Genomic DNA, 22,335 nt, shown 5'->3' with positions numbered 1-22,335 from the left:
TTACAGGGCGCTGGTTTCAGAAATATGCTATCGGATGGTACTGTGCTACCGACTAAGGTGGTATCCCTGGGAAGCTTTTGAGTCTGCGGAAGAAGTACAATCTCATATGCATTCCATTCGAGATAAGATGAGACCATGACACAGTAGGAGATTTTCGCTCAAAGCTCCTGGTAGATCTTAAAGCAGCATCTCAAGCTGGGCGGTCTGTCAGCACGGAACTGTCGAAGTTGGGAAGAAAGTTCTCTGCATGTCATGTGCATCAATGAGTCTTAGGTCAAACTACCACCATCCAAGCTTAAGTCCATGGTAGTATTGTGATGAAGTATGCTTTCCCTGGATTGAATCCATTCCTAAGGAGAACTTTTGGCGGGACTACTGGCTGAAACGATTAAACTCCTCAGGGTACCGAGTAGAAGAGAGAATCGATTGTGACCAGAGCTACGCACATGAAGCGCGGTACTCAGCGAGACCAGCATTATGTAGTACTGGTGACTGTTAGGCCAAAATAGCAAGGCTTCCAGAGTGGTCATCGTTGTTGCATTCATGAGAGGCAGCAACTCATTTGCACTAGCGATTGGACGGTTGTTTCCCTTAAGTGATGCAAAAGCCGAGATTCTTTTGTTGGCCTAAACAGACACTGCCACATCCGTGATGGTCAAGACTTCGTTCGAGAACGTCGATCTGGGATCTTCGATCTGGGATCTTTCGCAGACACTCCTAGTGCCAGGGCATAGCTCCTAATGATGGCAACTTATTTCGATCTGTCAATGCCACAGCGGTTGCCCTTGTGCAAATGATCTTAGTCTTGTCAGTGGTTCAAATCGTGACGGAATTGACTTACACCGCTTTCATTCCTCTCGAGTTGAAAGGCTCGGACTACTCTGTAAAACCTTCTCAAATTCTCGCTCGAAGTCACGCGACAAGCTTTTATGTCGAATGAACGTCCCTTTCCTCGAGAGGAACCCAGTCAGCTCTTAGTATACTGAGATACATTCTTCGACGTCCATCTCAAGTCTGCCGAGTAGAATTGCGATGAGCCTTGGAGTGTTGGTTTTCGGCTGGTCAGAATCAGCTTCGCATACTCACCCTCCGGTATCAATACCACATTTGAGATCGAATACCTCCCATGGCTTGACTGGAGATAGGCCAAGCTCTTGGCGTATCCGGTTCAGGTCTCTCATCATTGTTCGGAGGATATACAAAAGTGAGATATTACGCACTCCGCCCCCCATGATCAAGCGCGAGAAGACACACAGCCCCAGTCGAGGGGTCCTCAGGGGACGTTTGTGCCATTGAGTATGATCGGTATCGTCGTTACTGGGTCGGTCCTCCCAACGCAAAGTTGGAACAAGGCTCAGGGCTGATAACAGAGATGGGCTGGGTTACAGTGATGAAGTTGCTAGGCTAGATGCTGCGGATGATTCTAAGCGCTAACAGAGGTGGCACATGCAGGGATACGCCACCTTCGAAGACCATTGGTGTTGGCATTCCGACACTCAGCTGGGCTTCACTGTATCGAATATGCGCAAGCTTGTAAATAGGAAACGTGGGTTTGCAATTCAAACTTAGTCTATTTTACAGGTGTCGCAGCAGTCTTTTGGGATACGCACCAGTACAAACAGCTACTCGTATCCGGCAACCTCAACCTTCTCAGGGAATGCAGGAGCGCCCAAATTCGAGCTACACGCCACTTTCCAATTCTTTGGCGTGATCTTATCCACCACACCTTTGAATGTCTCTAGAGTGCAGAACGTTGTGTCACCGTCGAGGTGCTTGCCGTCCGCTTTGCAAGCCGGTATTTGCACAATCTTGTCATTGTACCGCACACGAACGTAGTAGCCTTGAAGCTCCTCACGCTGAGCAGGGGAGAGTTCGGAGAAGGGCTTGCGAGCGATACCGCCGGGTTGAGGAGCGTCATAGAGAGTTGTGGGGTTTGTGCGGCCGAAGAGGGACGACCACCAGCTCTGTGCTTTAGGAGGGGCGGACTGGCTGAGTGTCGGCGTTGTTGATCTCGACGGTGTGGCAGTGTTCTGAGCTTTGAAGAGCTCGAAGGCGATATGGCTTGTGAAGGGCGGCCACTTCTCATTGTCGAATGCACCGAGAGACGTAAGAGCTGCCGCAAGAGTAGTGTCGTGACAGCCTGAGAGAGCCAACTTGGTTTTTATCTCGCCGCCGCGACCGTGACCCAGTGCGCCAGAGCTGCCGCCTACCTCAAGCAGTCCATCACGTCCATTCTTCTCGACGCTACCGGTCATGCGGGAGGCGATATCGCCTAGGAGAGCACCAATTCCAAGCATACGGTATTCAGCTGACTCAGTGTAGCCTTTGAACCACTCCTCTACAGCGATCTTGTCGATGATTGCGCGCGCTTTGGGGTCGTAGAAGTCTTTCGGTAGCCTAGTCGCTGTGCCGTGAGCATCCGTGGCGTTGATTGTGTCCATGATACCTGAAAGCCTTGGATGAGAATCAACAGCTACTTTGGCCTCGTCTGGCATGTATTTTGAGATGAGCTTGGAGAGGTACTGCATGTCCTCGGTATCGTTCCAGATCTCAGCTGTTCGCTGGGCAAAGGCTCGGCTGAGCTGGCCAAATCGTCTGCAACTGGCATCATTGGGAAATAGCGTCTCATCAGCGGGTGATCTGGTAATGATAGTGGGAGGAGGAAAGTCAGCCGTTCTTGCAGAGGGCGGGTAGAAGCCCCAAAAAGCTTGCTGGACGGACTCGAGAGCTCTTGGGATAGGTGTAGCTCGCAGGTAGATCATATCGCTGTCTGCAATGAGCTTTGGCATGAACTGAAGCTGATCAACGTAGAGGTGACGAAGGCGCTCGCCCAAAGCCACGGTGGTCTGGCGACCTTTGTCGGTGAGTTCGCCTGGTTGGCAGACCGCATCAAACTCGTTGGCCGGCCCTGATGCGATCACTGAGGGAGATTAGCGTCTGGGGTGAGCTTTAAAACAGAACTTTGAATACCGGGTCCATCATCGACGCCAAAGGTCTCGATTCTGCGGCGGTACTTCAGCTGATCCCATTGTGTGAAGTCCTTCGTGCTCATGATAACACTTGACAATTGGCGTGCGGCATTGCAGTATGGCCAGTCTGTTTCTATCAGTGACTTCTCTTGAGGCTGAGAAGTCGGTCACTATCGACATACATGGCTGCAGACCGGTCTATGTTGAAGTCAGTACTCTGATAGTGAGGCCACCATAAGATTCGCTCACATTCTGGAATCGCGGTGACACAGGAGTTCGTTCACCATGGCGCAGAAGCTACGAAACTGTCAGTCTGAGCCATGTTAGATCCAGCGCACTCTCACAATCTGAACAAGCTGCAGTTCCAACTCTTTGGGATACAACCTGTCGAGTTCCTCCTGTGAGTAAAAAGCTCTTGGGATATGGGTCGTCATAATGCTTGAAATAAGGCGTCAACCAGGCAGTAAATAACAGAGATTCAGAGCAAATGCGTCGTGCTCTTACGCGGAATACACAATTGATGCTTGTTTGTCCACAGATTTCGTGAGCGTTGGAGTCAACTAGTCGTACCGACACGTGACGACGTCATTCGCCGACGCCGACGGAGCTTTCCCCTTTGAGTTGGCGGATCCAGATGGATTTTGGAGATGCGGCTCCATGCCTCACCAACCACTCCAGCCTGAGTCTTGCAGGGAAGGTCATTCTCAGGGCGTTGACGCTTGTGACCGAGATGAGTAGCCGATAGACTGTACATTACTGTCAGCATGGAGTTCAATGCCAAGATAACGAAGCTAATAACGCTTGCAGTATTTGTTCCTTCTATTCTCGAGTCGACTATTCGTCATGCTGGGCTCTTACGTCTGCCGCCAGTGCAGAGCGCGCTTGAATTCTCGCCGTGTACCTTCCAGAGTGCTTCAATGGCAACCACGCGCCACGTTCATCTCTTTGCGCGGCAAGCAGCCAGCGAACGACACTGCGCCGACCAAGGCGCCGACACAGCTGGACGACGCGATTGCGACAGAAGACGACCAGCGACCTTCTTACAACCTGTTCGGCCAGACTCAAACAAGCAATCAGCCTGTTAGTGCTCGACCTCATCCGGTCGGAAGGTACTCGAGGCATTTGCGCAATGAGGGGGACGCTGCGCCAGAAGATCTCAATGCCGAGCCAGCAGAAGGTTCCAAGGACGCCGAAGATGTTGGACCGGCGCATACATGGCTCATTCGGGGACGTCTCAAGAAGCAGGGGGTCAACGATGCTTGGCGTCTGTTCGAGAGGATCTACACCTCAGCTGATTGCGAAGCGCTTACGACACCATCCGCGAAGGACATTCGCGAGATAAATGAGAGGCGTTTCTTTGGCGATGTCTTGAAGCAAGTTCTCCTGACCTTCTGCGAAGGGCAAGGCGAGCCAAAAGTCACGCCAACGAGAGTCTTGTTCAAGTACGAGCAGCTCGGCATCGCCCCTCCAGGATTGTGGGTCAAGGAAGCCATCGAGCCTTTGACACATCAAGTAATGCTTGCAGCCAATGGGGCTAGTAAGACTACGCAACGCGATCTGCCCACCCTGCTATCCGAGCTCATCTCAGTCTGGCGGTTGTTCTTCCAGTGTAAAGGAGTTGGCAACGAGACCCTGGAGGCCATCAGCCCAAAATGGAACATCCCTGCCGCTAATGCTTTACCAAACGTTTTTCAATCTGACGACTTCAATTACCGACTGCAGGATTTCCACCCCAAGGCTGTTGGTAGTCCCACCCTGGGTTTCTGCGCTATTTATCTGTTCAACCTCTCTGCAGCTATAAACGCCAACGAACCTCTCAAGACGCAAGCCGCACCGTTCCTAGATCTGCTCACACGTGTTCTTTCAGGATCACGAGCAAACTCTGTGTTGAAACATGTAGCCTTTTCAGCAGCCTTCAAAGCTCTTCCTCTTCCTGAAGATGTACAAGTTGAGATCACAAAGGAGATCGAGTTCGCGCCTAGAACAGCGCTGAGTGCGTTGGGGCGACAATTACCCAACCTTAATGCAGAGCAGCACAGAACCGATAGGCCACATGCCACGACCGATCTGGAGTCGTTCAACCTCAAAGCTATAGCGCGTGCCGTCGAATCGAAGACATCGCCTGTGGTCCTCGAAGGCCACTGGAAACGCATCGTGAGGGATTACACCCAGGATGGCAACACCTCAATACCACCAAGCATCTATAACGCGTTCCTCTCCGGGTATTTGATCCTGCGACAAGCTCCACGATCCGTCGAGGTTTGGAACCATATGATGACACATGGTGTCGAGCCGCAGCTGCCAACATGGGTTGCAATGCTGACGGGTTGTGAGAAAGCAAAAGATCTGGACGGCTTCAATGCCATGTGGCAGCGTATGTTGAGCTCGGGGGTCGAACCAGACGCTTATGCCTGGAACACACGGGTACATGGCTTAATGAGTTTCCGTCAGATCGAACTCGGTCTCAGAGCTCTTGACGAGATGGGTAATAGGTGGCGTTCGGCGGAAACAGTTAAAAATGCTGCTCTTTCGAATTCCAAAAACTCCAAGGGCGCCAAAACTCCTCTCACCAACGCGAAGCTGGTCAATAACTGCCCCAAGCCAACCGTAGAGGTTGTCAACGGTGCTATATCTGGTATCGTTCAGCTCCCACAAAGCGCTCGTATACATCAACAGAAGCGTGTCGACTATGTGCAGAAGATCCTGAGATGGGGGTCACAGTTCGGCATCACGCCGGACACGTACACCTTTAACATTCTCATCCAGCTATATTTTAATGCAGGAGACCATGTCACGGCCTTCAGGGTGCTCAAACAGATGGAGCAGAGCGGGATGCAGCCAGACATTGCTACATATGGTATGCTTGTTACAGCAGCCTTCGAGAACGGTTCGCTTGACAGCCTGTCCGAGCAAGATCAAGCAAATCGGCTCACCAAGATGTTCGAGGAGCTCGAAGCTGGTGGTTTGCGTCTGAACAATTACATCTACGCCACAGCCATCGACCGCCTGTTGAAGCACTACAAAAGCCACAACGCTGTGCGTGTGCTCATCGACCACATGCGCAGCCGCAACCTCTCACCTTCCGCGTACATGTACACATCACTCATCACATACTATTTCCAACAGAGCCCTCCAGCCATCCAGGCCGTTGACTCGCTTCTGCAACAGATCTTCGACTCGCCGCACTCAGACACCGACAAGGTCATGTTCGACCGCGCTATCGAAGGCTTTGCTGTACACGGCGAGGTGGGCAGAATGATGAGCGTGCTCACACGCATGTCCAAGAACGGCAAGCACCCGGGTTTCCAAGCACTCACAGCTGTCATCAGGGCGCTCGTTGCCGTCGGCGATGTCGATCGTGCACGCTTCATCGTGCGCGATGTGCAGCGAGGTGAGGGAATTGCACATGGCGGCGTCACTGGCGCTTTTAACGATCAGAAACACTTTTTATTCGTTGCGCAGAATCTGGGCATCGGTGTCGACGAGGAGCGCATGGGAGACATGTTCAAGATGGAGAGGCGAGTCCTGGATGAACAGATCGAAGCACGGATGCAACAAGAGAAGGAGGCAATTGAGAGGCAACCTGAACCGATAGCGCATGAGCAACAGGTTGGTACGTCATGGCCACCAGCACCTGTATCCGCTTCCTTTCAGAGGGAACCAGAGCAGCGCGCCACTGAGGTGCGCGACCTAGGTCCGCCAGAGGAAGAAATCCACAGCTTCCTCGTCAGTGACGCAGATACTGGCAATGGACGATGATAGCGGCCTCGTCAGCTCGACGTAAAGCTCTGCAAGGGTTAGAGGCAAAGCCGCAGGCCTCGTGGCGCGCAATAAGCCACACCCAATCTGTACCCATAGCCGGCATCCGCTGCCAATCTTATGTACAACGATCACAAACTTCTGTACGAAGTACAATCCCATCGTACATCGAACATTCCCTTGGCAATGCTTCGATCCCTTATGCGGACAGCGCAAAGCATGACACGCCGATGTCGCACCATAGGTAGGGCGTCGTGCGAGCGAAATGTCGGGTTTGAGACGCTTTACGCGTCAAATTGCGATCTGGAATTTAAGCAGTCTGGCCCTCGTGTCCCTTAGCACTTCATAGGAGCGTTCCGGCGCGCTACCTAGTAGGCTAACCTAACCTGCAACTGGCGTGCTTTCTGGCATGAGACAGTTCTGCTCAGACTTCGCATATGGAAATACCGCAAAGCAATAGGTAGTAAGCCAGCTACCAGTCCATGGACACTTGGAGAGCTTTCTGGGTGACGAAAAAGGCCTGCGGCTGGTGAAGCGTCTTGAGGCCGCGCGGTCGATACAATGGGTGCTATTGCTCGCTCTAGAGAGCGTCGGGTAAACTTACTTTTTGTCCCACTGCCGAATGAAGAGGACAACGGATGTGTTCCGAAGGTGTCCAAAATCCCGCGACCAAGGTCCGCTCTCCAAGTCTGCCTACCAAAGGAAGTGCGTATCGTACAAACCAGGCTCTCCTTTCTTGCGTACGCATTATGTCCTTGCCGCGAGACTATTGGTGCGACTGGCACAGAAGTATGAGAACGGTCTAGACGTGTCTGTCTGAATGGTTCAGGACGATCTGGTATCGGTGCAATGGTCCCACTGCCGCGTAGGCTTCATGCTGGTGATTGTCCCCCTTCATCGTTTCTGTGAGGCAACTACAATGTGAATGTTTGGTGGAGCATTGAACCGAGACTTGAGGTGTGTACCTGGTCCAGCTGGAGTGTGGAGAAGGGGAGGGATCGGCGAAGGAAGGATAGCAGTTGGCGAAGGGATGCTGGTGGTGAGATAAATGGAGATATAAGGATTGGTGAGGGTTGACGGGTCGAAGGTGGGCCGGTTGCAGACTGCGGAAGGACGCAAAAAGGGTGCAGGAAATGTCTTGGTTACCTTGTCTTGTAATGCTGCTGACAAGATATTTATTACCTGCCACCGCTTTCAACCCTGCGTACTGGCCGCTGTCTGGAAGACACGCAGCTTCGTGAAAGCTTCGTTCACTAGCCAAGAGAGCTGTCGTTTTTACAGTTCACGACTGCCCTGACGCAGCCTTACAGTCGAGAAGTGAGATTAGTGTCGGCGAAGTTAAAGTCTACCCGCCAACAGCTGCCAATTGTCGATCGAATTGTATGGACAGCTGCTTGTTAGGCGCAACAGGCAAAATAGCGCGAGCATAAACCCATCTGCAATCCTTGAAAGCTGACTTCCTATCTGGATGTAAGTTCAAGGATAAGACCTAGCTTGTGCTTGGCCTTCAGGACCAGAACAGTGGCGCAGCGCCTCAACGTTGATATCGGGAACCATGACCATCACAATGAAGGCATGGATGCTGATCCTCCCCCCTGAGTTATCGACTGAATGCAATGGGTCAGTACCTAGCGCAAAGAGAGACTTGCGGTCCACGAGCGTTTGTTGCTATGCAGTGACAGCTCTGACGTCCCAGCGCCATAAAATTCGCGCGTTTCATAAGCGCCATATTCTGGAATTGAGCGCCAACAGCATGTCTTGTGAATTGACGGAGTGCGAGCGCTTAGGTTATGCACGTTTCGAAAGTTCAGTACGTCTCGAACTCTCTAGCTTGAAAATCATGCTTATGAGATGGTCCTGGAGCGTAGCTGTTATAATCAAACTTTTTCGAGATGGGCTGCAAGAAATATCTCAGTTGGTGGCATTTTCAAAGTAGGCCCGGCTCCATGGTTCTTAGCATGCGTTGTCCCAGGCCAAAGTTTTCCGGGCCGAACTAGTACGAAGTAGAAATCGAGGTGTTACTGCGGGTCAACATCGGAAGAGCCAGCAAAAGTGACGGCATAGGTTCCGCTCCGGCAGTGAACAACAACGCTCTTGTCTTGAAGCGTCAGATGGTAAGCAGAAATTTTCGGTCGATGAGAACATTAAGGTATGGAGACCCATCTTGGAGTTGATGATGATATCTCAGGCCTGCTGGTCTAGTACCTAATTGCCGCATCTGGCTGTACGAAATCACGTGATGTATCGGATAAGAAAACATCCAGCAATTTCATATTGTGGCAGAAGGTCTTCACAACGGCGCGTTAATGCAAGGAAATTGACGAATGAGAGCGGCGTCGCTGCAATGCGCCCGAGAAACGCGCACAGCCTCAGTTGAGCGACGGTGGTTCGTCCGCAGGCCATCGGTGTCGGCATTTCGCAAATCACCGTCTGCATGAGTGTCGTAATGCCAGGCCTCGAAGTCTCGCAAGTGTCTTGAGGGTGCCGGCGTCTGTCAGACTGGACTTCGGGTGGTGGTATTGCCCTCGCGACTTCCTTTGCTGCAGCTCGGTGGAGTGGAGAAGGAGCTCGTGTTGGAATTTGTTAACAAAGTACCTACGATAAATTACCACTTCCGTATCGGCAGGGAGGAGGCCGGGTCTCAAATCGACCATGCCCGTGCGAACGGCCGGACTGCGGGAGAAAGGAATCAGCCGAAAAACTGAACTTGGCTAGGATGAGCTTGTCTAGTCCCGAAATGGCGTCTGAGTGCTCCGCCTCCCTGAAACGCCTCACACCGGCCCCCAGCAAAAGACCGCCGGGGGCCGTCTCCTCCATCTACCCATTCTCCCTCACTCCAGACTTCACACTCAACAAACCACTCGCTATCTCTATAACCATCGTTCGACTCCAATACACGCCCCTTCTTCGACCCCGAATCAAGTACAACCTGAGCGGAGCCTACGGACTCAGCCACACATTTCGGCAAAACCGGGCCCATAAACGAGCTGACGCGTTCTTCTGAAGCCTGCTAACCGCCTTGGTTCCATCCCAACACCGTACCCCAAAGAACGTCTCTGCCTGCCTCAGGGCATTACCACAGCTTCCCAGAACCCTCCCACACATACGCAACTATGGCTACCGCCGTGCAGCCTGCCATGATCATTGCTCCCGCCTTCAACCCTCATATCAACCACTGCCAGGACCCTGACCAGGAGTTCTTCGACTTCAGCCAGCTGCCTTCGCCCACACAGCAGCCCAGACTCAAGCGTGAGTCCATCGCAGTATCAAACATTGCTAGCCCGACCAGCACCACCATCGAGGAGGAACTGCAAGAGGCTGCGAAACCCAGCCACGAGTATGAGCGCTTCAAGCAGCAGACTGGTATTCCCGCTGGCTCTATCGCTTGTCTGAACGCCGGCTTCAACTCTGGCTACCCCGTCTTCTCGTCATCAGGACTTGACATGATGGGCAACGACTCGATGATGGAAGGATGGAACAGCGGCATTGGCATGGACATAAACATGGCCATGGACTACGCGCCAAACAACTATATGTCTTACAAGAACGACCAAGACGACTTCGTCGACCCCAGCGCGATCCAGCAAGAGGAGGTCCCAGCCGTCAGGCTCTACCCTGGAATGCATCAGCAGCAGGCTGCTCTTGCCAAGGCACAGCAACAGGCGCAGCAAGCGGCGCAACAGCAACGCCAACAGCAGCAGATCGCACACCAGAGGCAGCAGGCCCAGTTGCACGCTCAGCAGCAGCAGCGTCCTGCATCGCGCAAGATATCGAGCCCTCTCAGTGATGAGCGCACCGAGGCGACCATCCAGCGTGTTGTTGCCCAGATCCGCGCAGACAGCCAGAATGCTGCTCTCGCATCACAGGACCCTAACGGTAACGTCCTGCCTCACATTATTCGTGCCAAGAAGGATGAGGACGACATGGATGAGGACGAGCGTCTGCTCGCTTCTGAGGAAGGAAAGAAGCTGTCTAGCAAGGAACGCCGTCAGCTCCGCAACAAGGTCTCTGCCCGTGCTTTCCGCTCGAGGAGGAAGGGTAAGCGTTTCTGTCATCACTATCTTGGATTATTCTAACACGCTACAGAGTACATTGGCCAGCTCGAGGGTGAGGTCGCCGTGAAGGTTCAGGAGGCTAATGAGCTCCGCAACCAGAACAATGCTTTGATGGAGGAGAGCCGCCGCCAGCAGGCTTTCATTGAGCGCCTGCTTAGGCACCAGGCCTTCAACCCCTTTCTTGAGGAGCTCGTCAAGGAGCAGCAAGACATGTCTGCCCCGGCTCCCCTCGCTTCCATGCCTTCCAGCTCGACCCCTGCGGCACCTGCCCCGGTCCCAGCTCCTGCCCAGTTCCAGTTCTCCCAGCCCGAGAACACCCATGTTGGCATGACCATGATCCCTGAGACTCAGCTCGACTTCTCGATGCTGAACATCAACAACAATGCCAACTGGAATATGGGCAACGGCTTCAACGGCTACCAGCCTCAGGGCCCCCGTGTCTTTGCTGTTACCGAGCTCCCTGAGGGCCCCGCCAATCCCCTTGATATCTCCGCCATGTCTGGCAAGGGCCTCAGCACCATCTTCGCTGTCGAGAACGAGGCCTCCGCTGAGGAGCTCAAGGCTGATTACCCTATCATCGAGCGCCCTGTCCAGTCTGAGCAGACCTTTATGGCCCCCATCGAGGAGGCTGATGCTGAGGATGAGGAGTACGATCTCTATCGCTCTTCCCCCGCCCCAACTGCCGCCCCAACTGCACCTGTTGAGCTTACTTTCACCATGGAGAAGGCCAGCCGCTACACATTAGTCGTGTCTGACGAGGCTTCCGAGGCCATTTTGGCAGAGCGCCTGGAGAAGAAGATTGCTGCCATGGAGTCCGCATTCCAAAGGATTGCAGCCATTACAACGATGCTTGACTACTAGTCGTTGTCCCGTATCATTGTTTTGCCCTGCTTATCCTTGCGTTCTTGTGCCACTTTAGCGAATCCTTTTCTTGACCACAGTGCTGGCGAGACAACCTTCCCTCTTAGACTGCTTGCATGACTTACGATTTCCTTTGTCGACATATACCATGCCGTGCCTATTGTGGGCCGCTGGCAGCTGGCGTTGATTTCTGATTTAATATTTCCTTGGTCTGGGTGCTACTGCCGCCCGTTGTGGGTGGCTGAGCTTGGTTTCGGACGGAGTTCATTACTTCAATTGTAAATATACATTGGACTGGCGTTGTGCAAAAGCGCAGGCTGGTTCGATTAGGCTGGATTAATCAGTAACATATCTACCTGCTGTGCCAATTGCTTCGTGCTCGTTCCTGCGCACTGATCTCCATTTCGACTATTGTGGATTATAAGTTCACAACGTGGAGAGCCTTTCGCTTCGTGAAAGGTTATCCCGGTTGTATAGTCGTCTGCATTCTGGGGTGTATGGGGCCATACACGATTACCTTTCGATACTGCACTAGCTAGTCAAGGATTTCGAGTGATAACACAGCTACACCTATACCCATGGTACACACAATGTAACCCATGGTAAGGTATCGGCGTAGTGGTAACTTTTGCAGTCTTTGCATGCCCAAGAAGAACAAGTCATGACCTCATAGCGAACCCTGCATCCTATTTTGTATACCACGAACCAAGCTTTATAGAGGATCACGCAGATAGTCTTCCATGCGCTCACTGTGTCCGGCCTATTGCGGCAGTATGGACATTTGAATGATCCATCGGTGCAATCTCCAGTAGCAAAAGAAGATCTATACAATCGTGAATGGTTAAGTGAATTCTATATTTTCAGTAGCACGACCCACCGCCCGTCTCCTCAAACTCCTCAAAACCCAAGTGCCATAACCATACCAACAGCACCCAGTAGCGCAGCAGTAACTTTCACCCGAGAGCTGCCGCTGCTCTTCGCCGCCTCCTTTGCCGCGTCCCCCTTGTTGTACCCGTTGCTCCCCGCAATCGCAACCACAAACCCGTTGTCCGTGTACCCGCTGTTCACGGTGTTCTGCTTCGTGACCGCATCGCCCCAGAACACGCACTTGATCACCGTGCTGCTGGGTGCGTTTGCGCAATTCGGTCCCAAGTTCAGCGTCGGCGTTCGCTCGAAGAAAATATTTACCGCAGTGCAGCCGTTCTGGGCGTCGCATTGCGCAGTACAGTTCGACACATCGTAGGACGAGAGTTCGGATACGCCCAGGTAGGTCTTTGCTGTTGTGCTGGCGTGTAGGTTTGTAAATGCTGCAGTGTAGTTCGTCGGTGTTGTTGCGCTCTTCGCGGCGTCCGCGAAGGGCTGGTACGATAGGAAGGCCGAGGATGTATCAGGGGAGGGTACGGGACCGGCGCCGCGTGTGCGGTTTGTGCAGGTTGCGTTGTCCTGACGCTCGACGAGGATTGCGGTGCGCTTCAGGATCGCGGGTGTTTCGCCTGCGGCCGCAGCTGCAGCGATGGAGGATGTTGCGCTGGAAGCATCGTAGTTGAACGCCGAGGGCGCGGCAAGAGGGTCGACGGAGAGATTTGGGGTTGGAACGGCGAGCGCGGCGTCGATGTTGATTTGTTGGGCGGATGTGAGGGCGAGGGCTGCGAGGAGTGACGTTCGGGTCGATGAACGCATGATTATAACAACAAGGTGATTATTGATTAGATAAAGGCAGATCGATTGCTGAGAAGAGAAGAGAAGATGCGACCCTCAAAGACCTAGAGAAGATGCAGAGAAACAGAACAGAAGAGAAGCGCCCACGCCGAGCTGAAGGATGCCGCATCAGCCATATCGAAGGCTGCTGTCGAGACCGCTTGGGTATAAAACAATGGTACCTGCGTCTTGCCCGTCCCTTTCGAGTATGGTTCCTGGCTGAAAAGGGCGGTTGAGACCTGATAGCGTGCGTTGGCGCTGCGTTCTGGAAGCTAAAGTCAGTGGCCGCGGCGCCACAAACTTGGAATCAGAGCTGAGGCTGGAGCGCAGGAGATAAGATTTTCGGTCTGTGGGAGTCATTGTGACTGCAACCTTCTGAAGTCTTTGGTAAGATCAGAGCAAAGCTCAGCTGCTTCGGACTGATATTATGCAGATAGAAGAGGAGTGTGAGAGTCGAGTGGTGTTGAGATTTAGTTCTATGCGGGTGATCGACCGCCTTGCTGGGAAGTGCCTGTGCGCTGAACCTAAACTTAGCAGCCTTGCCCTATACCTGTGTTTCTCATGCCACAAAAACTGTCGCTTACCGCTGACATCTTTCTAGTCACCAGAAAGAATACTCAGTATGGAAAGCGTGTATTGAGTGCTGCAAAGTCATCCAAGACCGTACATAGATAGATGCCGACACGCTCTGCTTTAACAGTCACGACGAACGGAGCGATAAAGACAATCGAAACTGACCCAGGCTAGGAACATAGTACTGAGATCATCACCAACATGTCAGCAGCAAGCATGGTATTGCTAGAGCATATGAACATCTTCACAAGACAGGTTAACATGCCAGACAACCCTGTTCTTCCCGGCTGAGATCCGAAATCGAACCACCCCATCACCCCACCCGCAACCCAGCGCGCGTCTCTCGCCACCACAGCCTTCTCCAGACATATACATCGTCTGACAGAAATTCCGGGAATGTGTGAAGGGTCGCCATGGCGCTTGTGTGGCCCAATCATCGTTGAGAGGATGTAGCCGCTCATCCGACCGTGTGAGCTTTTTGGGGCAAGAAGTGCAAGACTGACAAGCCCGGCAGTGTCGCGATGGAGGAATTGAGGGATCACGCAACCTATCAGTAGAGTGCTCGGCGGGTACTGCACGACACCGCGAAGGAGTCAGAACGCGTTCGTGGATATAAGCCTTCGGTATTTCTGTGCTACTCTCATCATCCAGCCAAGTCATCAACATCGATCAGCAAGCATTCACACATAATCAATCAACATCAATACGAGAAAGCTTCCTGCCCAGAGCATACATCTCGTTCAGTAAATAACCCAGCAACCCTACCACCCTCAAGATAACGACAAAAATTCAACATGCCGGCAACGCCTAAGTCATTTCTCCCCGCCTTCACCGGCTTCATCGGTACGCCTTCCATCCAGCACTCGGCAGCCTCAAAGACCTCGCACTGACGTCTCTCGCAGTCTTCGCATTCTCCTACACATTCGTGGTCGCCTCGAGAGAAGGCGCCACCATAGACATGGCACGCACGCGGTGGCAGAACCAGCACGCGAGCGCGCGGAATGTGCTAAGTGGCGGTGTTACGGCGTTGGAAGCGCTTGAGGAAAATATCACGAGAGCGTAGAGTGGGTTGTCCAGAAGGAGAGAGACCTTCGAGAGGGGAAGATTTGCTTAGGGTTTGGAGTTCAGGTCCTGGTCAAGAGGCACCTAGTTGGTATTTCTTCACGGTTTGTTCTGGCTCTGTTCACAGTCATCAGTTCATCAGTTCATCAATGAATATGGCCGCATTCTGAAGAACAAGTTTGCAGTACATTGAAGATGGTTCATCGTTCCCACTAATAGCATAAGATATGGTATGCTCCATGGGAGCTTAAGTACCAGACCGACTACCAGAACGCCTAACGACTGATCCTCGGCCCCACCGACGATACTGATGCTAAAATATATACACAAAAACGACACACCACAATCATCGTACAGCGCCTTCCACATCCACATCAGCCCTACATCCGTGTAGCCTGGATGGCTTTCTCGAGCCCTACAATCCTCAGGCTCTTTCCGCGCTTGAGACTGCCGCTCATAAGCTCAGCAGTAGGGATGAGCGCGTCGTTCCAGTGTCGGAATACAGCCTTCATGTCGCGCGGCACGCCCTCAAGGACGATGGTAGTGACGGGCATGAAGGGTCGGTCTTCTTCCGAGACGGCGAGGATGCCATACTCTTGTGCGAACATGAGCGCTGTGGAGAACGCAGGGGCTTGGCTGCGTGCTAGAGCGCCGACGATACTGCAGCAAATTAGCATCTGGTCCAGGGCGTTGAAGGGTGTGGTCAAACTTACATGTACATCTCAAAGAAAGCATCCAGCACATAGATGTACTCTGGCTCCAGGTCGCGCTGGCAGAAAGGCATAATCTCCACGGCCTTCGTCGTAACGCCCGGCGGCAGTGGGCTCTTGGGGGTGGTAGGCGTCTGTGGGCCGAGTTCAGCGTGAGCCCCAGTAGAAGTGGGAGAGAGCGACTGCGCAAACGAGCTGCGGCGCAGGTTCGCGAAGAAGGAACCCACCTGCAGACTTTGCCCCCATCCTCCAGAGGCCTCTTGTTGCTGGTCTATCTTGTACAGCCGTGCACGGTAGCGGTCTGAGGTGGCTTTGTAGCGCCAGTGATCGGCGGAGCGTGGGATTGCAGGGCCTTTGTGAGAGGGTGGCGGAAAAATGTTGATGAGGTGCTGGGGCTCGGAGCCTTCGTTGATTTCTTGGAAGTCGCCCGTGGGCGCGAGGTCCATGCCCATCAGGCGCGCACCGGAAAGTTCTTCTGCTGAGCAACCGCGACCTTTCCAGAGGTATATCTTGCCAGAAGCGGTAGAAATAAGATAGACAAACGCAGAGCAGAAGCTCTTCAGCGCAAAGTCAACCTCGTCGAAAGCAAGGTGACCAAGGTGACGGCGGCCGCACAGCATGAATTCCCTCGATGCTGGATTAGATCCGCGTCTGGTAATGACAATGCCTCCGAGAGCGTCGAAGAAGTTGGGCGGCTCGTTGCCTTGACGAAGGACGAGAAGTTTTGCTTGCTGTTGCTTTGCGTGGCTACTCGCAAACAGCTGTGCATCCTCAATGTTCGACTCAGCGACACCGTTGCCAGCCCACAGGTACACATCGGTGTTCTTCGCGCCTGTTGCCTCGGTATAGACGTGTGTACAGATGTACATTGTGTCTTGGAAAAGAACATGCTGCTCATGCGATGCAATCGACAACATCTTGCCGTCACCTGTGATCTCGTGAATCTCCTGCTTCTGAGTGCGCACTTTCCCAGCAGGACCAAGATCGAACGGTGGCGAGTGCAGCACTCGCACTGCGTCAATGCTTTCTGGCAGCTGGCCTTCTGTCACTGGGGCCTCGTCAAAGAACTCGGCGAACATGCCATCATTCTTTGGTGCGACTGGCGCAGGTGGCGATTGGGGAGTATTCGACTGAGGCTTGTCCGCGCTTCTCGGCGGGGACATTGGGAGGTCTTTAGACAGTCGGGGACTCGACTCTCGCGAGCGCGATGCAGCACCACCGAACCCACCGAACCCACTGAGACTAAAGCCGAGTCCTGCTGGCTTGGCTTTGGGCTGTAGAGGTGCTGGTGGGAGAGGCTTAGAGTCTGGCCGAGCTGAGGATTGAGGTTTGACATCGGCCTCGGGAGATCGCAAAAGACCAGCGTCCTTCATCGCGGCCTTCTCATCAGCCTGTGTGGGGAGTTTGATAGGTGATTTGGATGTTATGGGTGCAGGAGATGAGGGTTCCGACTGTTGACCCCACAAGGCTGTTGCTGCTTTCACAGAAGAGAAGCCCGGCTTTTGTGGCGAAGGCTCGTTCTTGATGTGCTCGACCTCGGGGTTGGGAGTAGGGATCTCATTTAGCACAGCCGATTTAAGCGACTCTTTCGGTGGAAGTGTGGGCAATGGTCTTGAGAACCTGGAAGATGTGACCGATGGCGACGGTAATGGTGATGCTGGCTTAGGCGACTTGATTGATGTGATTGAAGGCGAATTGATTGACGTGACTGAAGGCGATTCTATCGACTCTGGCTTGGATGATGGCTGTGCAGCGCTGAAGTTCCCAGACGCTACTCTCTCGGACTTCTTCGGTACAACAGGCGAAGCTGTCTTTGGTGTGCCGATGGATTCTGGTCGCGGTGACTGTCTGGAAAGGCTAGGCGTTCCAGAAACCCTCCTACTCAACTCGATTGAAGATGGTTTCTTGGCTACTTCCGGCGTAGGGGCCTTGTCAAACTTCGCCGGGATCTGGTGTGGTTTGACTGGTGTTATAGGCTTCTCACTAACGGACTCTCTGAAGGACTTGCTAATAAATGAGGACTCCTCTGATGCTCCGTTAGCCTTGGGTGGTTCAGAGCTGGGAAGAATTTGCCTGGGTTTGACCAACGGGGCAGTAGCAACAGTGGCATTCACCTTCTCGGGGACCTTCTCAGGGGGATTTTCCGGTTCAGAGGCAGACTTCTTAGCAGCTGGAGTTCTTCTCTTCGGTCCACGGGCACGTCCTTTGGTCATGTGTGTGAGTTCAGGGGCCGGTCCGGATGGTTCTTGCTTCGCGGGTCTTGAAGGCGATGCTTCACCTGTACTCGATGTAGACTTCTCACCTGCTAGTGGAGGGGGACCACGAGCCAGTATACCAGCCAGAGCTGGATTGAATCGATCTGCGAGCTTGTTGGGCTTGCTGCTGTCCTTCTTGGCGAAAAGGGGACCTGGCGAGACAGACTTGTCACCCTTTACATCCAGATTGGGTCGCTCAACGCCTCGCAAGCTCTTCTTCCTGGCGAGCGGCTCCGGTACAGGCTTGTCTCCCTTGTCCTTGAGATCCAGATTGGGCCGTTCGACGCCGCGAAGACTCTTCTTCCTTGCCAGTGCTTCAGGCACAGGCTTCTTCTCCTCTTCCTTGGGGATAATAGGGAATTTGGAAATGCTCTTCGATCGATCAAGCTTACCGCGGATTGCTATCGCTTCCGGTACTTCAGAAGGCTTCGAAATGCTCTCAGAGCGTTTAAGCACCGAGCCTTCCTCCTGAGCCTTCTCCAGCATCGATGATCGCTTCTCTTTCAAGCTCTCCCTGAACTCATCACGGCGCACAGTAGGCTTGGGTCCGCCGGTGATGTTGAGAGCGCTCTTGCCGCCCACAATGTTGGCTTTGAAGACGTCGGGGGCAACATAGTTCTTGGTCTCTGCCTTCCTCAGCTTACCAAAGACATTTGCGAGTTCTGACTGTGCTTGGCTCTGGGGCTTCGGGCTTCCGGACGATGGCATCTGCCGTGCCTTCAAGCCGGCACGGAAGTCTTTACCTGATGGTGCATCCGGTTTCGGCTTCACAGCTGGCGGGAAACGGGACAAAACCGACTTTGTTGGAGCTGACGATGGTGCGGCCTTTTTCTCCTTCTGAGGTGGCTCAACTGGAGTCTCTGGCTCAGGTTTGGCAGGCTTGGTTTTCTCAGGCTCAATCTCGATAGGAGCGATCTGGTCGACAGGCTTTGGCTCCTCTGCGCTCTTCACCTCTTCAAACGGCTTGGCCTCTTCCTTCAAAGGGGATGAGGGCTTTATCTCCGCCGCAGTCTCAAGCGAGGGGGACGCTTTCGCTTTCGTGGGCTCTTCCCTGGCAAAAGGGTCGAACTTTGAAGAGTCCAGTCTCAATGCATCGAGTTTGGGAGATTCGAGCTTCGGTGATTCGAGGGTCTGTTTGCGAAGTGCGACCGGCCTGAGCTGGACATCCTTGAGCGGTGATGCTGGGCGCGATCCAGATTGCTCTCCAAATGGTATCCCTACAGGACTACCCTTGCCTAGATCGATACTCCCACGCTGTTGCTTCGCACGGTTGAGCTCGGTCATCCATGCTGGCTGTGACGGGGATGCTGGAGCCATTGGCTTCGGCGAATCGGGCTTGTTGATGGCATTTTCGAGCCAGCTGGACTTGGACGGACTGAAGCGCTTATGCGGACTAGATGGCCGCTCTCCGTCCTCGCTGGGGTCCTTGTTGCTGAATGTAGAGTGGACAGACTTGCTGCGGCTGTGACGGTTCGGTAGTGCAGGCCTGACAAACTCGTCCTTTGGTGCAACGTCAATGCCAAGGCCCCTCATTGTGGTGTTGCTAGAGCTTGACTGCGGCCGCGAAGGAGTGCCGGCAGATTCTTCCCTGCTCAGACTCGTTGGGCGCTCCATCTTGGGCGGTGAGCCGAATCCAGACACAACACTCGCGCGATTGCTCAGGGTGGAGCTCTGCCGGCTTAGAGTTGGCGGCGCTTGTGTGCTCCACCTCTTGCTGACGCTGTCGCTGCGCTTCATGCTCGCACTCAGCACAAAGCCTCCCATGCCCTTCGTAGGAGACACAGGCCGCTCACGCTCTGGAGATATCCTCCCTTGTGTCGGCGACATGAGTGGTCCGCGTGTCGCCCCTGCATTGTCCCCGCTCTCCCCCGTGGTCCCTTGTTCTGATGGCGGGGCAAACTTCTGCGATTCGAGCGTTGGCAAGGGCGACCGTGTTACTGCTGCGTCTGTCTCGCCTGCTGAGATTGAGGTTGCCGCAGAGAAGCGGTTGCTCATGGCAATGCTCCCTCGCATGGAGCCACCTCTCGACGTGGGCCGGCTCGAGGGCGTGCTTTCAGTGGGCGGACTAGCCAGCTCAGGCTCCCTAGTGGATACTGTAGACTCTCGCGAATTTGTTGAGTCCCGTGACATGCCGGGCAGCTGTCTCCTGCCAATTGACCCCGTATCTGACGCATTGTCGTCCTCGTTCTTCCTGTACGCTGCCGCGCCCCGGCCATTTTCGGCCGACTGGCGGAAGTAGGCCGGGTCTTTTGCGCCCAGTGACGCTGCAATCTGTGTTCTCGAGAGCGGTCGTTCGGGCGAGGACGGGGTGGACGCATCGCGGGAGCTGGGCCGCGCTGTCACGGACAGGGGCCGGCGTATGCTGCCAGACTGCGGGCGCTGCTTCCACGAAAGGGTGCCCGAGCGCCCCAATGCGGCGGCACTCGTCGCGGGCTTCTGCGGCTCGCTGTCGTCGGTCGCGGGCGCCGAAGGGCTCGTCAACCGCCGCAACGACTCGTCGTGCTCGGCGGCTTCGTCGTGGGTCGGCGGCGGGCTCATGGTGGGCGTTGGGGTGCTGGCGGCCTGCTCTCGCACTTCCTGTGGCGTGTGGATAGACGATCGATGCAGTGACTGCGGCGTGGTCGTGTTGTCCAGCTTGTCAGGCGAGATAGATCGCGCCCGTTCTGTTTTGTGGAGTCAACACCGGGCTCAAAATCAAAACATCATGCCAAAAGCACCCACCAGCTCTCCTCGCTAATCGCTCGCTGCGCTGAGTCAGAATGTCCTCTTCCAGCTTCTTGACTCTCTCCTTGTCCTGCTGGTCGCCGAGCTGCCGGATTCTTTGCACAAACGCCTGCGGGTCGACTTCCTCAGACATGGTCGCGTATGCCGTTCAACAGCAGACAAGCTCGAGTAAACACACTTGAGACACAGCTCCCAATGCAGCCGTGCTCCAAGTCAGCAACACGTCAAGAATGAAGCTGCTCGGCAGTCAGGCAATCCTGGGCGGAATCGAGGCTAGACAGTCGTTAAATTGCTTCGAGTGCTCAGTGCATCCTTGGCCTGAGCGTCCTGTCACCCCGGATGTGTTTCGACGCGCTGAAACCTTGATCTGCTCGTAGCGGCGGCGGGCAGCGTTGAGCACGAGGGGCACAGAGGTTAATGCTGAGAAATGGACTCTGGTTGCGCAGCAGCTTGCACTTAATTGTTTGTTGTGCTCCACACTTGAAGCAATTCAGCCGTTCATGTCTGACCACCCGCTACCCAGATTTAGCGTACGACTACCTCCAGGGCCTTGGTATGCCCCTTGCACCCAAGCAGCGTCGCCACTGGTACAGATCAGTACAAAAACAGTCGTGCCTTCGCGTCTTGTACCACCCACTGCAGCCCCTCCTGCAGATTCTGCCCGGTCATGGCACTGCAGCTCATGATGGTCCATTTGTGTGTCTTGATGGCGTCGAGCCCGAGTCCCTGCGCGCCGTCAGTATCATTGGCCTAGCAACCCGTCCCAACATCAACGTCAGCACCCACCTCGCGCACCTCGTCCTCGCTCATGGCCCCGGGAACATCGCTCTTGTTCTTAAATATTAGCAGGCTTGCGCCCGATAGTCGCTGGTCTTGTCAGCATGTTTCAATGAGGCACCGTGTGTACGCACTTCCTCGAGCAACAGTCCGGCCAGCTCATGCCGACAATCGCCTACCCGCTCGCGGTCGGTGGCATCGACCACCCAGATGAGCGTATCAGTCTTCTCAAAGTAGTTCTTCCAGTACGTGCGCAGCGTCTTCTGGCCGCCGACGTCCCCTGAGAAGTCAGTCGACGCATGTCTGGAATCTAGCAGGTGCAGTACATATGTTCAGTTTGTATCTTCGTCGTCAGCATCTCATCTTGTTGAGATAGGACAGGAAACGTACCCATCGTAGTCTATCGTCTTGATGATGAAGCCTAGCGTCGGGCTGACGCTGTTGACGTCTTCGTTCATGATCTTCTTTACGATAGTCGTCTTTCCAGCGTTGTCCAAGCCCCTTCTGCAGTCAGTCTTCAGCAGCTTGTGCAGGGCGTTAAGCACCCACAGCATCAGTATGCGCATCTCCTTGTCCTTCAAGCGCGCTTTCCGTAATATCGACAACATTATGAGTTGTTTGTTTCTGTTGTCTGCGTCTGTTGCCTGCCAGAGTGAGTCCAGCTTCGAGGCTCGGCTGGAGCTGCCCCTCGGCAAAAAGTGCCTCAACAACACCAGCATGTTGTTGGTCCCAGATACCCCCCCGCCCATGGCCAATGACACTGTGTCGACGATTGTCAACCGCGAAATTTTTCTTCGTTGCACCTGATCCCCTTAACCGCAACAAGAGCGCACTGCAGACTCAGATAGGCATCGATGGTGACAGATGCGCCCATTGAGGAACTGTGGCGTAA

At 54.0% G+C, this 22,335-nt stretch overlaps 7 protein-coding genes across 7 annotated transcripts; 3 read left to right on the top strand and 4 right to left on the bottom strand.

The window, feature by feature from the left end:
- Nucleotides 1–1,540: 1,540 nt before the first annotated feature.
- On the bottom strand, nt 1,541–3,503 carry M421DRAFT_422070 (phosphoglycerate mutase-like protein). Its single transcript, XM_033593050.1, has 5 exons — nt 3,314–3,503; nt 3,219–3,266; nt 3,152–3,167; nt 2,971–3,096; nt 1,541–2,920 (listed from the first exon to the last, which is right to left on the bottom strand). The coding sequence occupies exons 1-5, from the start codon at nt 3,401–3,403 to the stop codon at nt 1,623–1,625; spliced, it is 1,578 nt and encodes a 525-aa protein (XP_033447466.1). The 5' UTR covers nt 3,404–3,503; the 3' UTR covers nt 1,541–1,622.
- A 309-nt stretch (nt 3,504–3,812) lies between these two features.
- Nucleotides 3,813–6,473, top strand: M421DRAFT_49223 (uncharacterized protein; the record flags this gene model as incomplete). Its single annotated transcript, XM_033594768.1, has 1 exon — nt 3,813–6,473. A coding segment is annotated over one exon (2,661 nt), but the record flags the coding sequence as incomplete, so codon positions are not given.
- A 2,966-nt stretch (nt 6,474–9,439) lies between these two features.
- On the top strand, nt 9,440–12,012 carry M421DRAFT_422068 (uncharacterized protein). The gene is made up of 2 exons (XM_033593049.1): nt 9,440–10,766; nt 10,815–12,012. Exons 1-2 carry the CDS (start codon nt 9,842–9,844, stop codon nt 11,642–11,644), a joined length of 1,755 nt encoding a protein of 584 aa, XP_033447464.1. The 5' UTR covers nt 9,440–9,841; the 3' UTR covers nt 11,645–12,012.
- A 634-nt stretch (nt 12,013–12,646) lies between these two features.
- Nucleotides 12,647–13,075, bottom strand: M421DRAFT_44610 (uncharacterized protein; the record flags this gene model as incomplete). The annotated part of the gene is made up of 1 exon (XM_033594660.1): nt 12,647–13,075. A coding segment is annotated over one exon (429 nt), but the record flags the coding sequence as incomplete, so codon positions are not given.
- A 1,634-nt stretch (nt 13,076–14,709) lies between these two features.
- Nucleotides 14,710–14,978, top strand: M421DRAFT_65716 (uncharacterized protein; the record flags this gene model as incomplete). Its single annotated transcript, XM_033596258.1, has 2 exons — nt 14,710–14,758; nt 14,818–14,978. The coding sequence occupies 2 exons, from the start codon at nt 14,710–14,712 to the stop codon at nt 14,976–14,978; spliced, it is 210 nt and encodes a 69-aa protein (XP_033447462.1).
- Nucleotides 14,979–15,632: 654 nt separating this feature from the next.
- Nucleotides 15,633–16,215, bottom strand: M421DRAFT_422065 (uncharacterized protein; the record flags this gene model as incomplete). The annotated part of the gene is made up of 1 exon (XM_033593048.1): nt 15,633–16,215. A coding segment is annotated over exon 1 (181 nt), but the record flags the coding sequence as incomplete, so codon positions are not given.
- Nucleotides 16,216–20,941: 4,726 nt separating this feature from the next.
- On the bottom strand, nt 20,942–22,051 carry M421DRAFT_394262 (ADP-ribosylation factor; the record flags this gene model as incomplete). Its single annotated transcript, XM_033590059.1, has 6 exons — nt 20,942–21,392; nt 21,453–21,533; nt 21,578–21,723; nt 21,770–21,786; nt 21,834–21,944; nt 21,993–22,051. 6 exons carry the CDS (start codon nt 22,049–22,051, stop codon nt 21,261–21,263), a joined length of 546 nt encoding a protein of 181 aa, XP_033447460.1. The 3' UTR covers nt 20,942–21,260.
- Between the last annotated feature and the right edge of the window lie 284 nt (nt 22,052–22,335).

Source organism: Didymella exigua, assembly GCF_010094145.1.
Source record: "Didymella exigua CBS 183.55 unplaced genomic scaffold M421scaffold_18, whole genome shotgun sequence".
Lineage (NCBI taxonomy): Eukaryota > Fungi > Ascomycota > Dothideomycetes > Pleosporales > Didymellaceae > Didymella > Didymella exigua.
Note: the sequence above shows the minus strand (reverse complement) of the source record. Positions and strands in the feature narration are given on the sequence as shown.

What these genes read in the sequence shown, in the direction of transcription:
- M421DRAFT_422070 (XM_033593050.1), bottom strand. Translation starts at nt 3,403, where the DNA reads ATGACGACCCATATCCCAAGAGCTTTTTACTCACAGGAGGAACTCGAC. An exon ending in AACTGCAGCTTGTTCAGATT is followed by an intron (nt 3,267 to 3,313) that starts GTGAGAGTGCGC and finishes ACAGTTTCGTAG; the next exon opens with CTTCTGCGCCATGGTGAACG. An exon ending in TGGCGTCGATGATGGACCCG is followed by an intron (nt 2,921 to 2,970) that starts GTATTCAAAGTT and finishes AATCTCCCTCAG; the next exon opens with TGATCGCATCAGGGCCGGCC.
- M421DRAFT_422068 (XM_033593049.1), top strand. Translation starts at nt 9,842, where the DNA reads ATGGCTACCGCCGTGCAGCCTGCCATGATCATTGCTCCCGCCTTCAAC. An exon ending in TTTCCGCTCGAGGAGGAAGG is followed by an intron (nt 10,767 to 10,814) that starts GTAAGCGTTTCT and finishes AACACGCTACAG; the next exon opens with AGTACATTGGCCAGCTCGAG.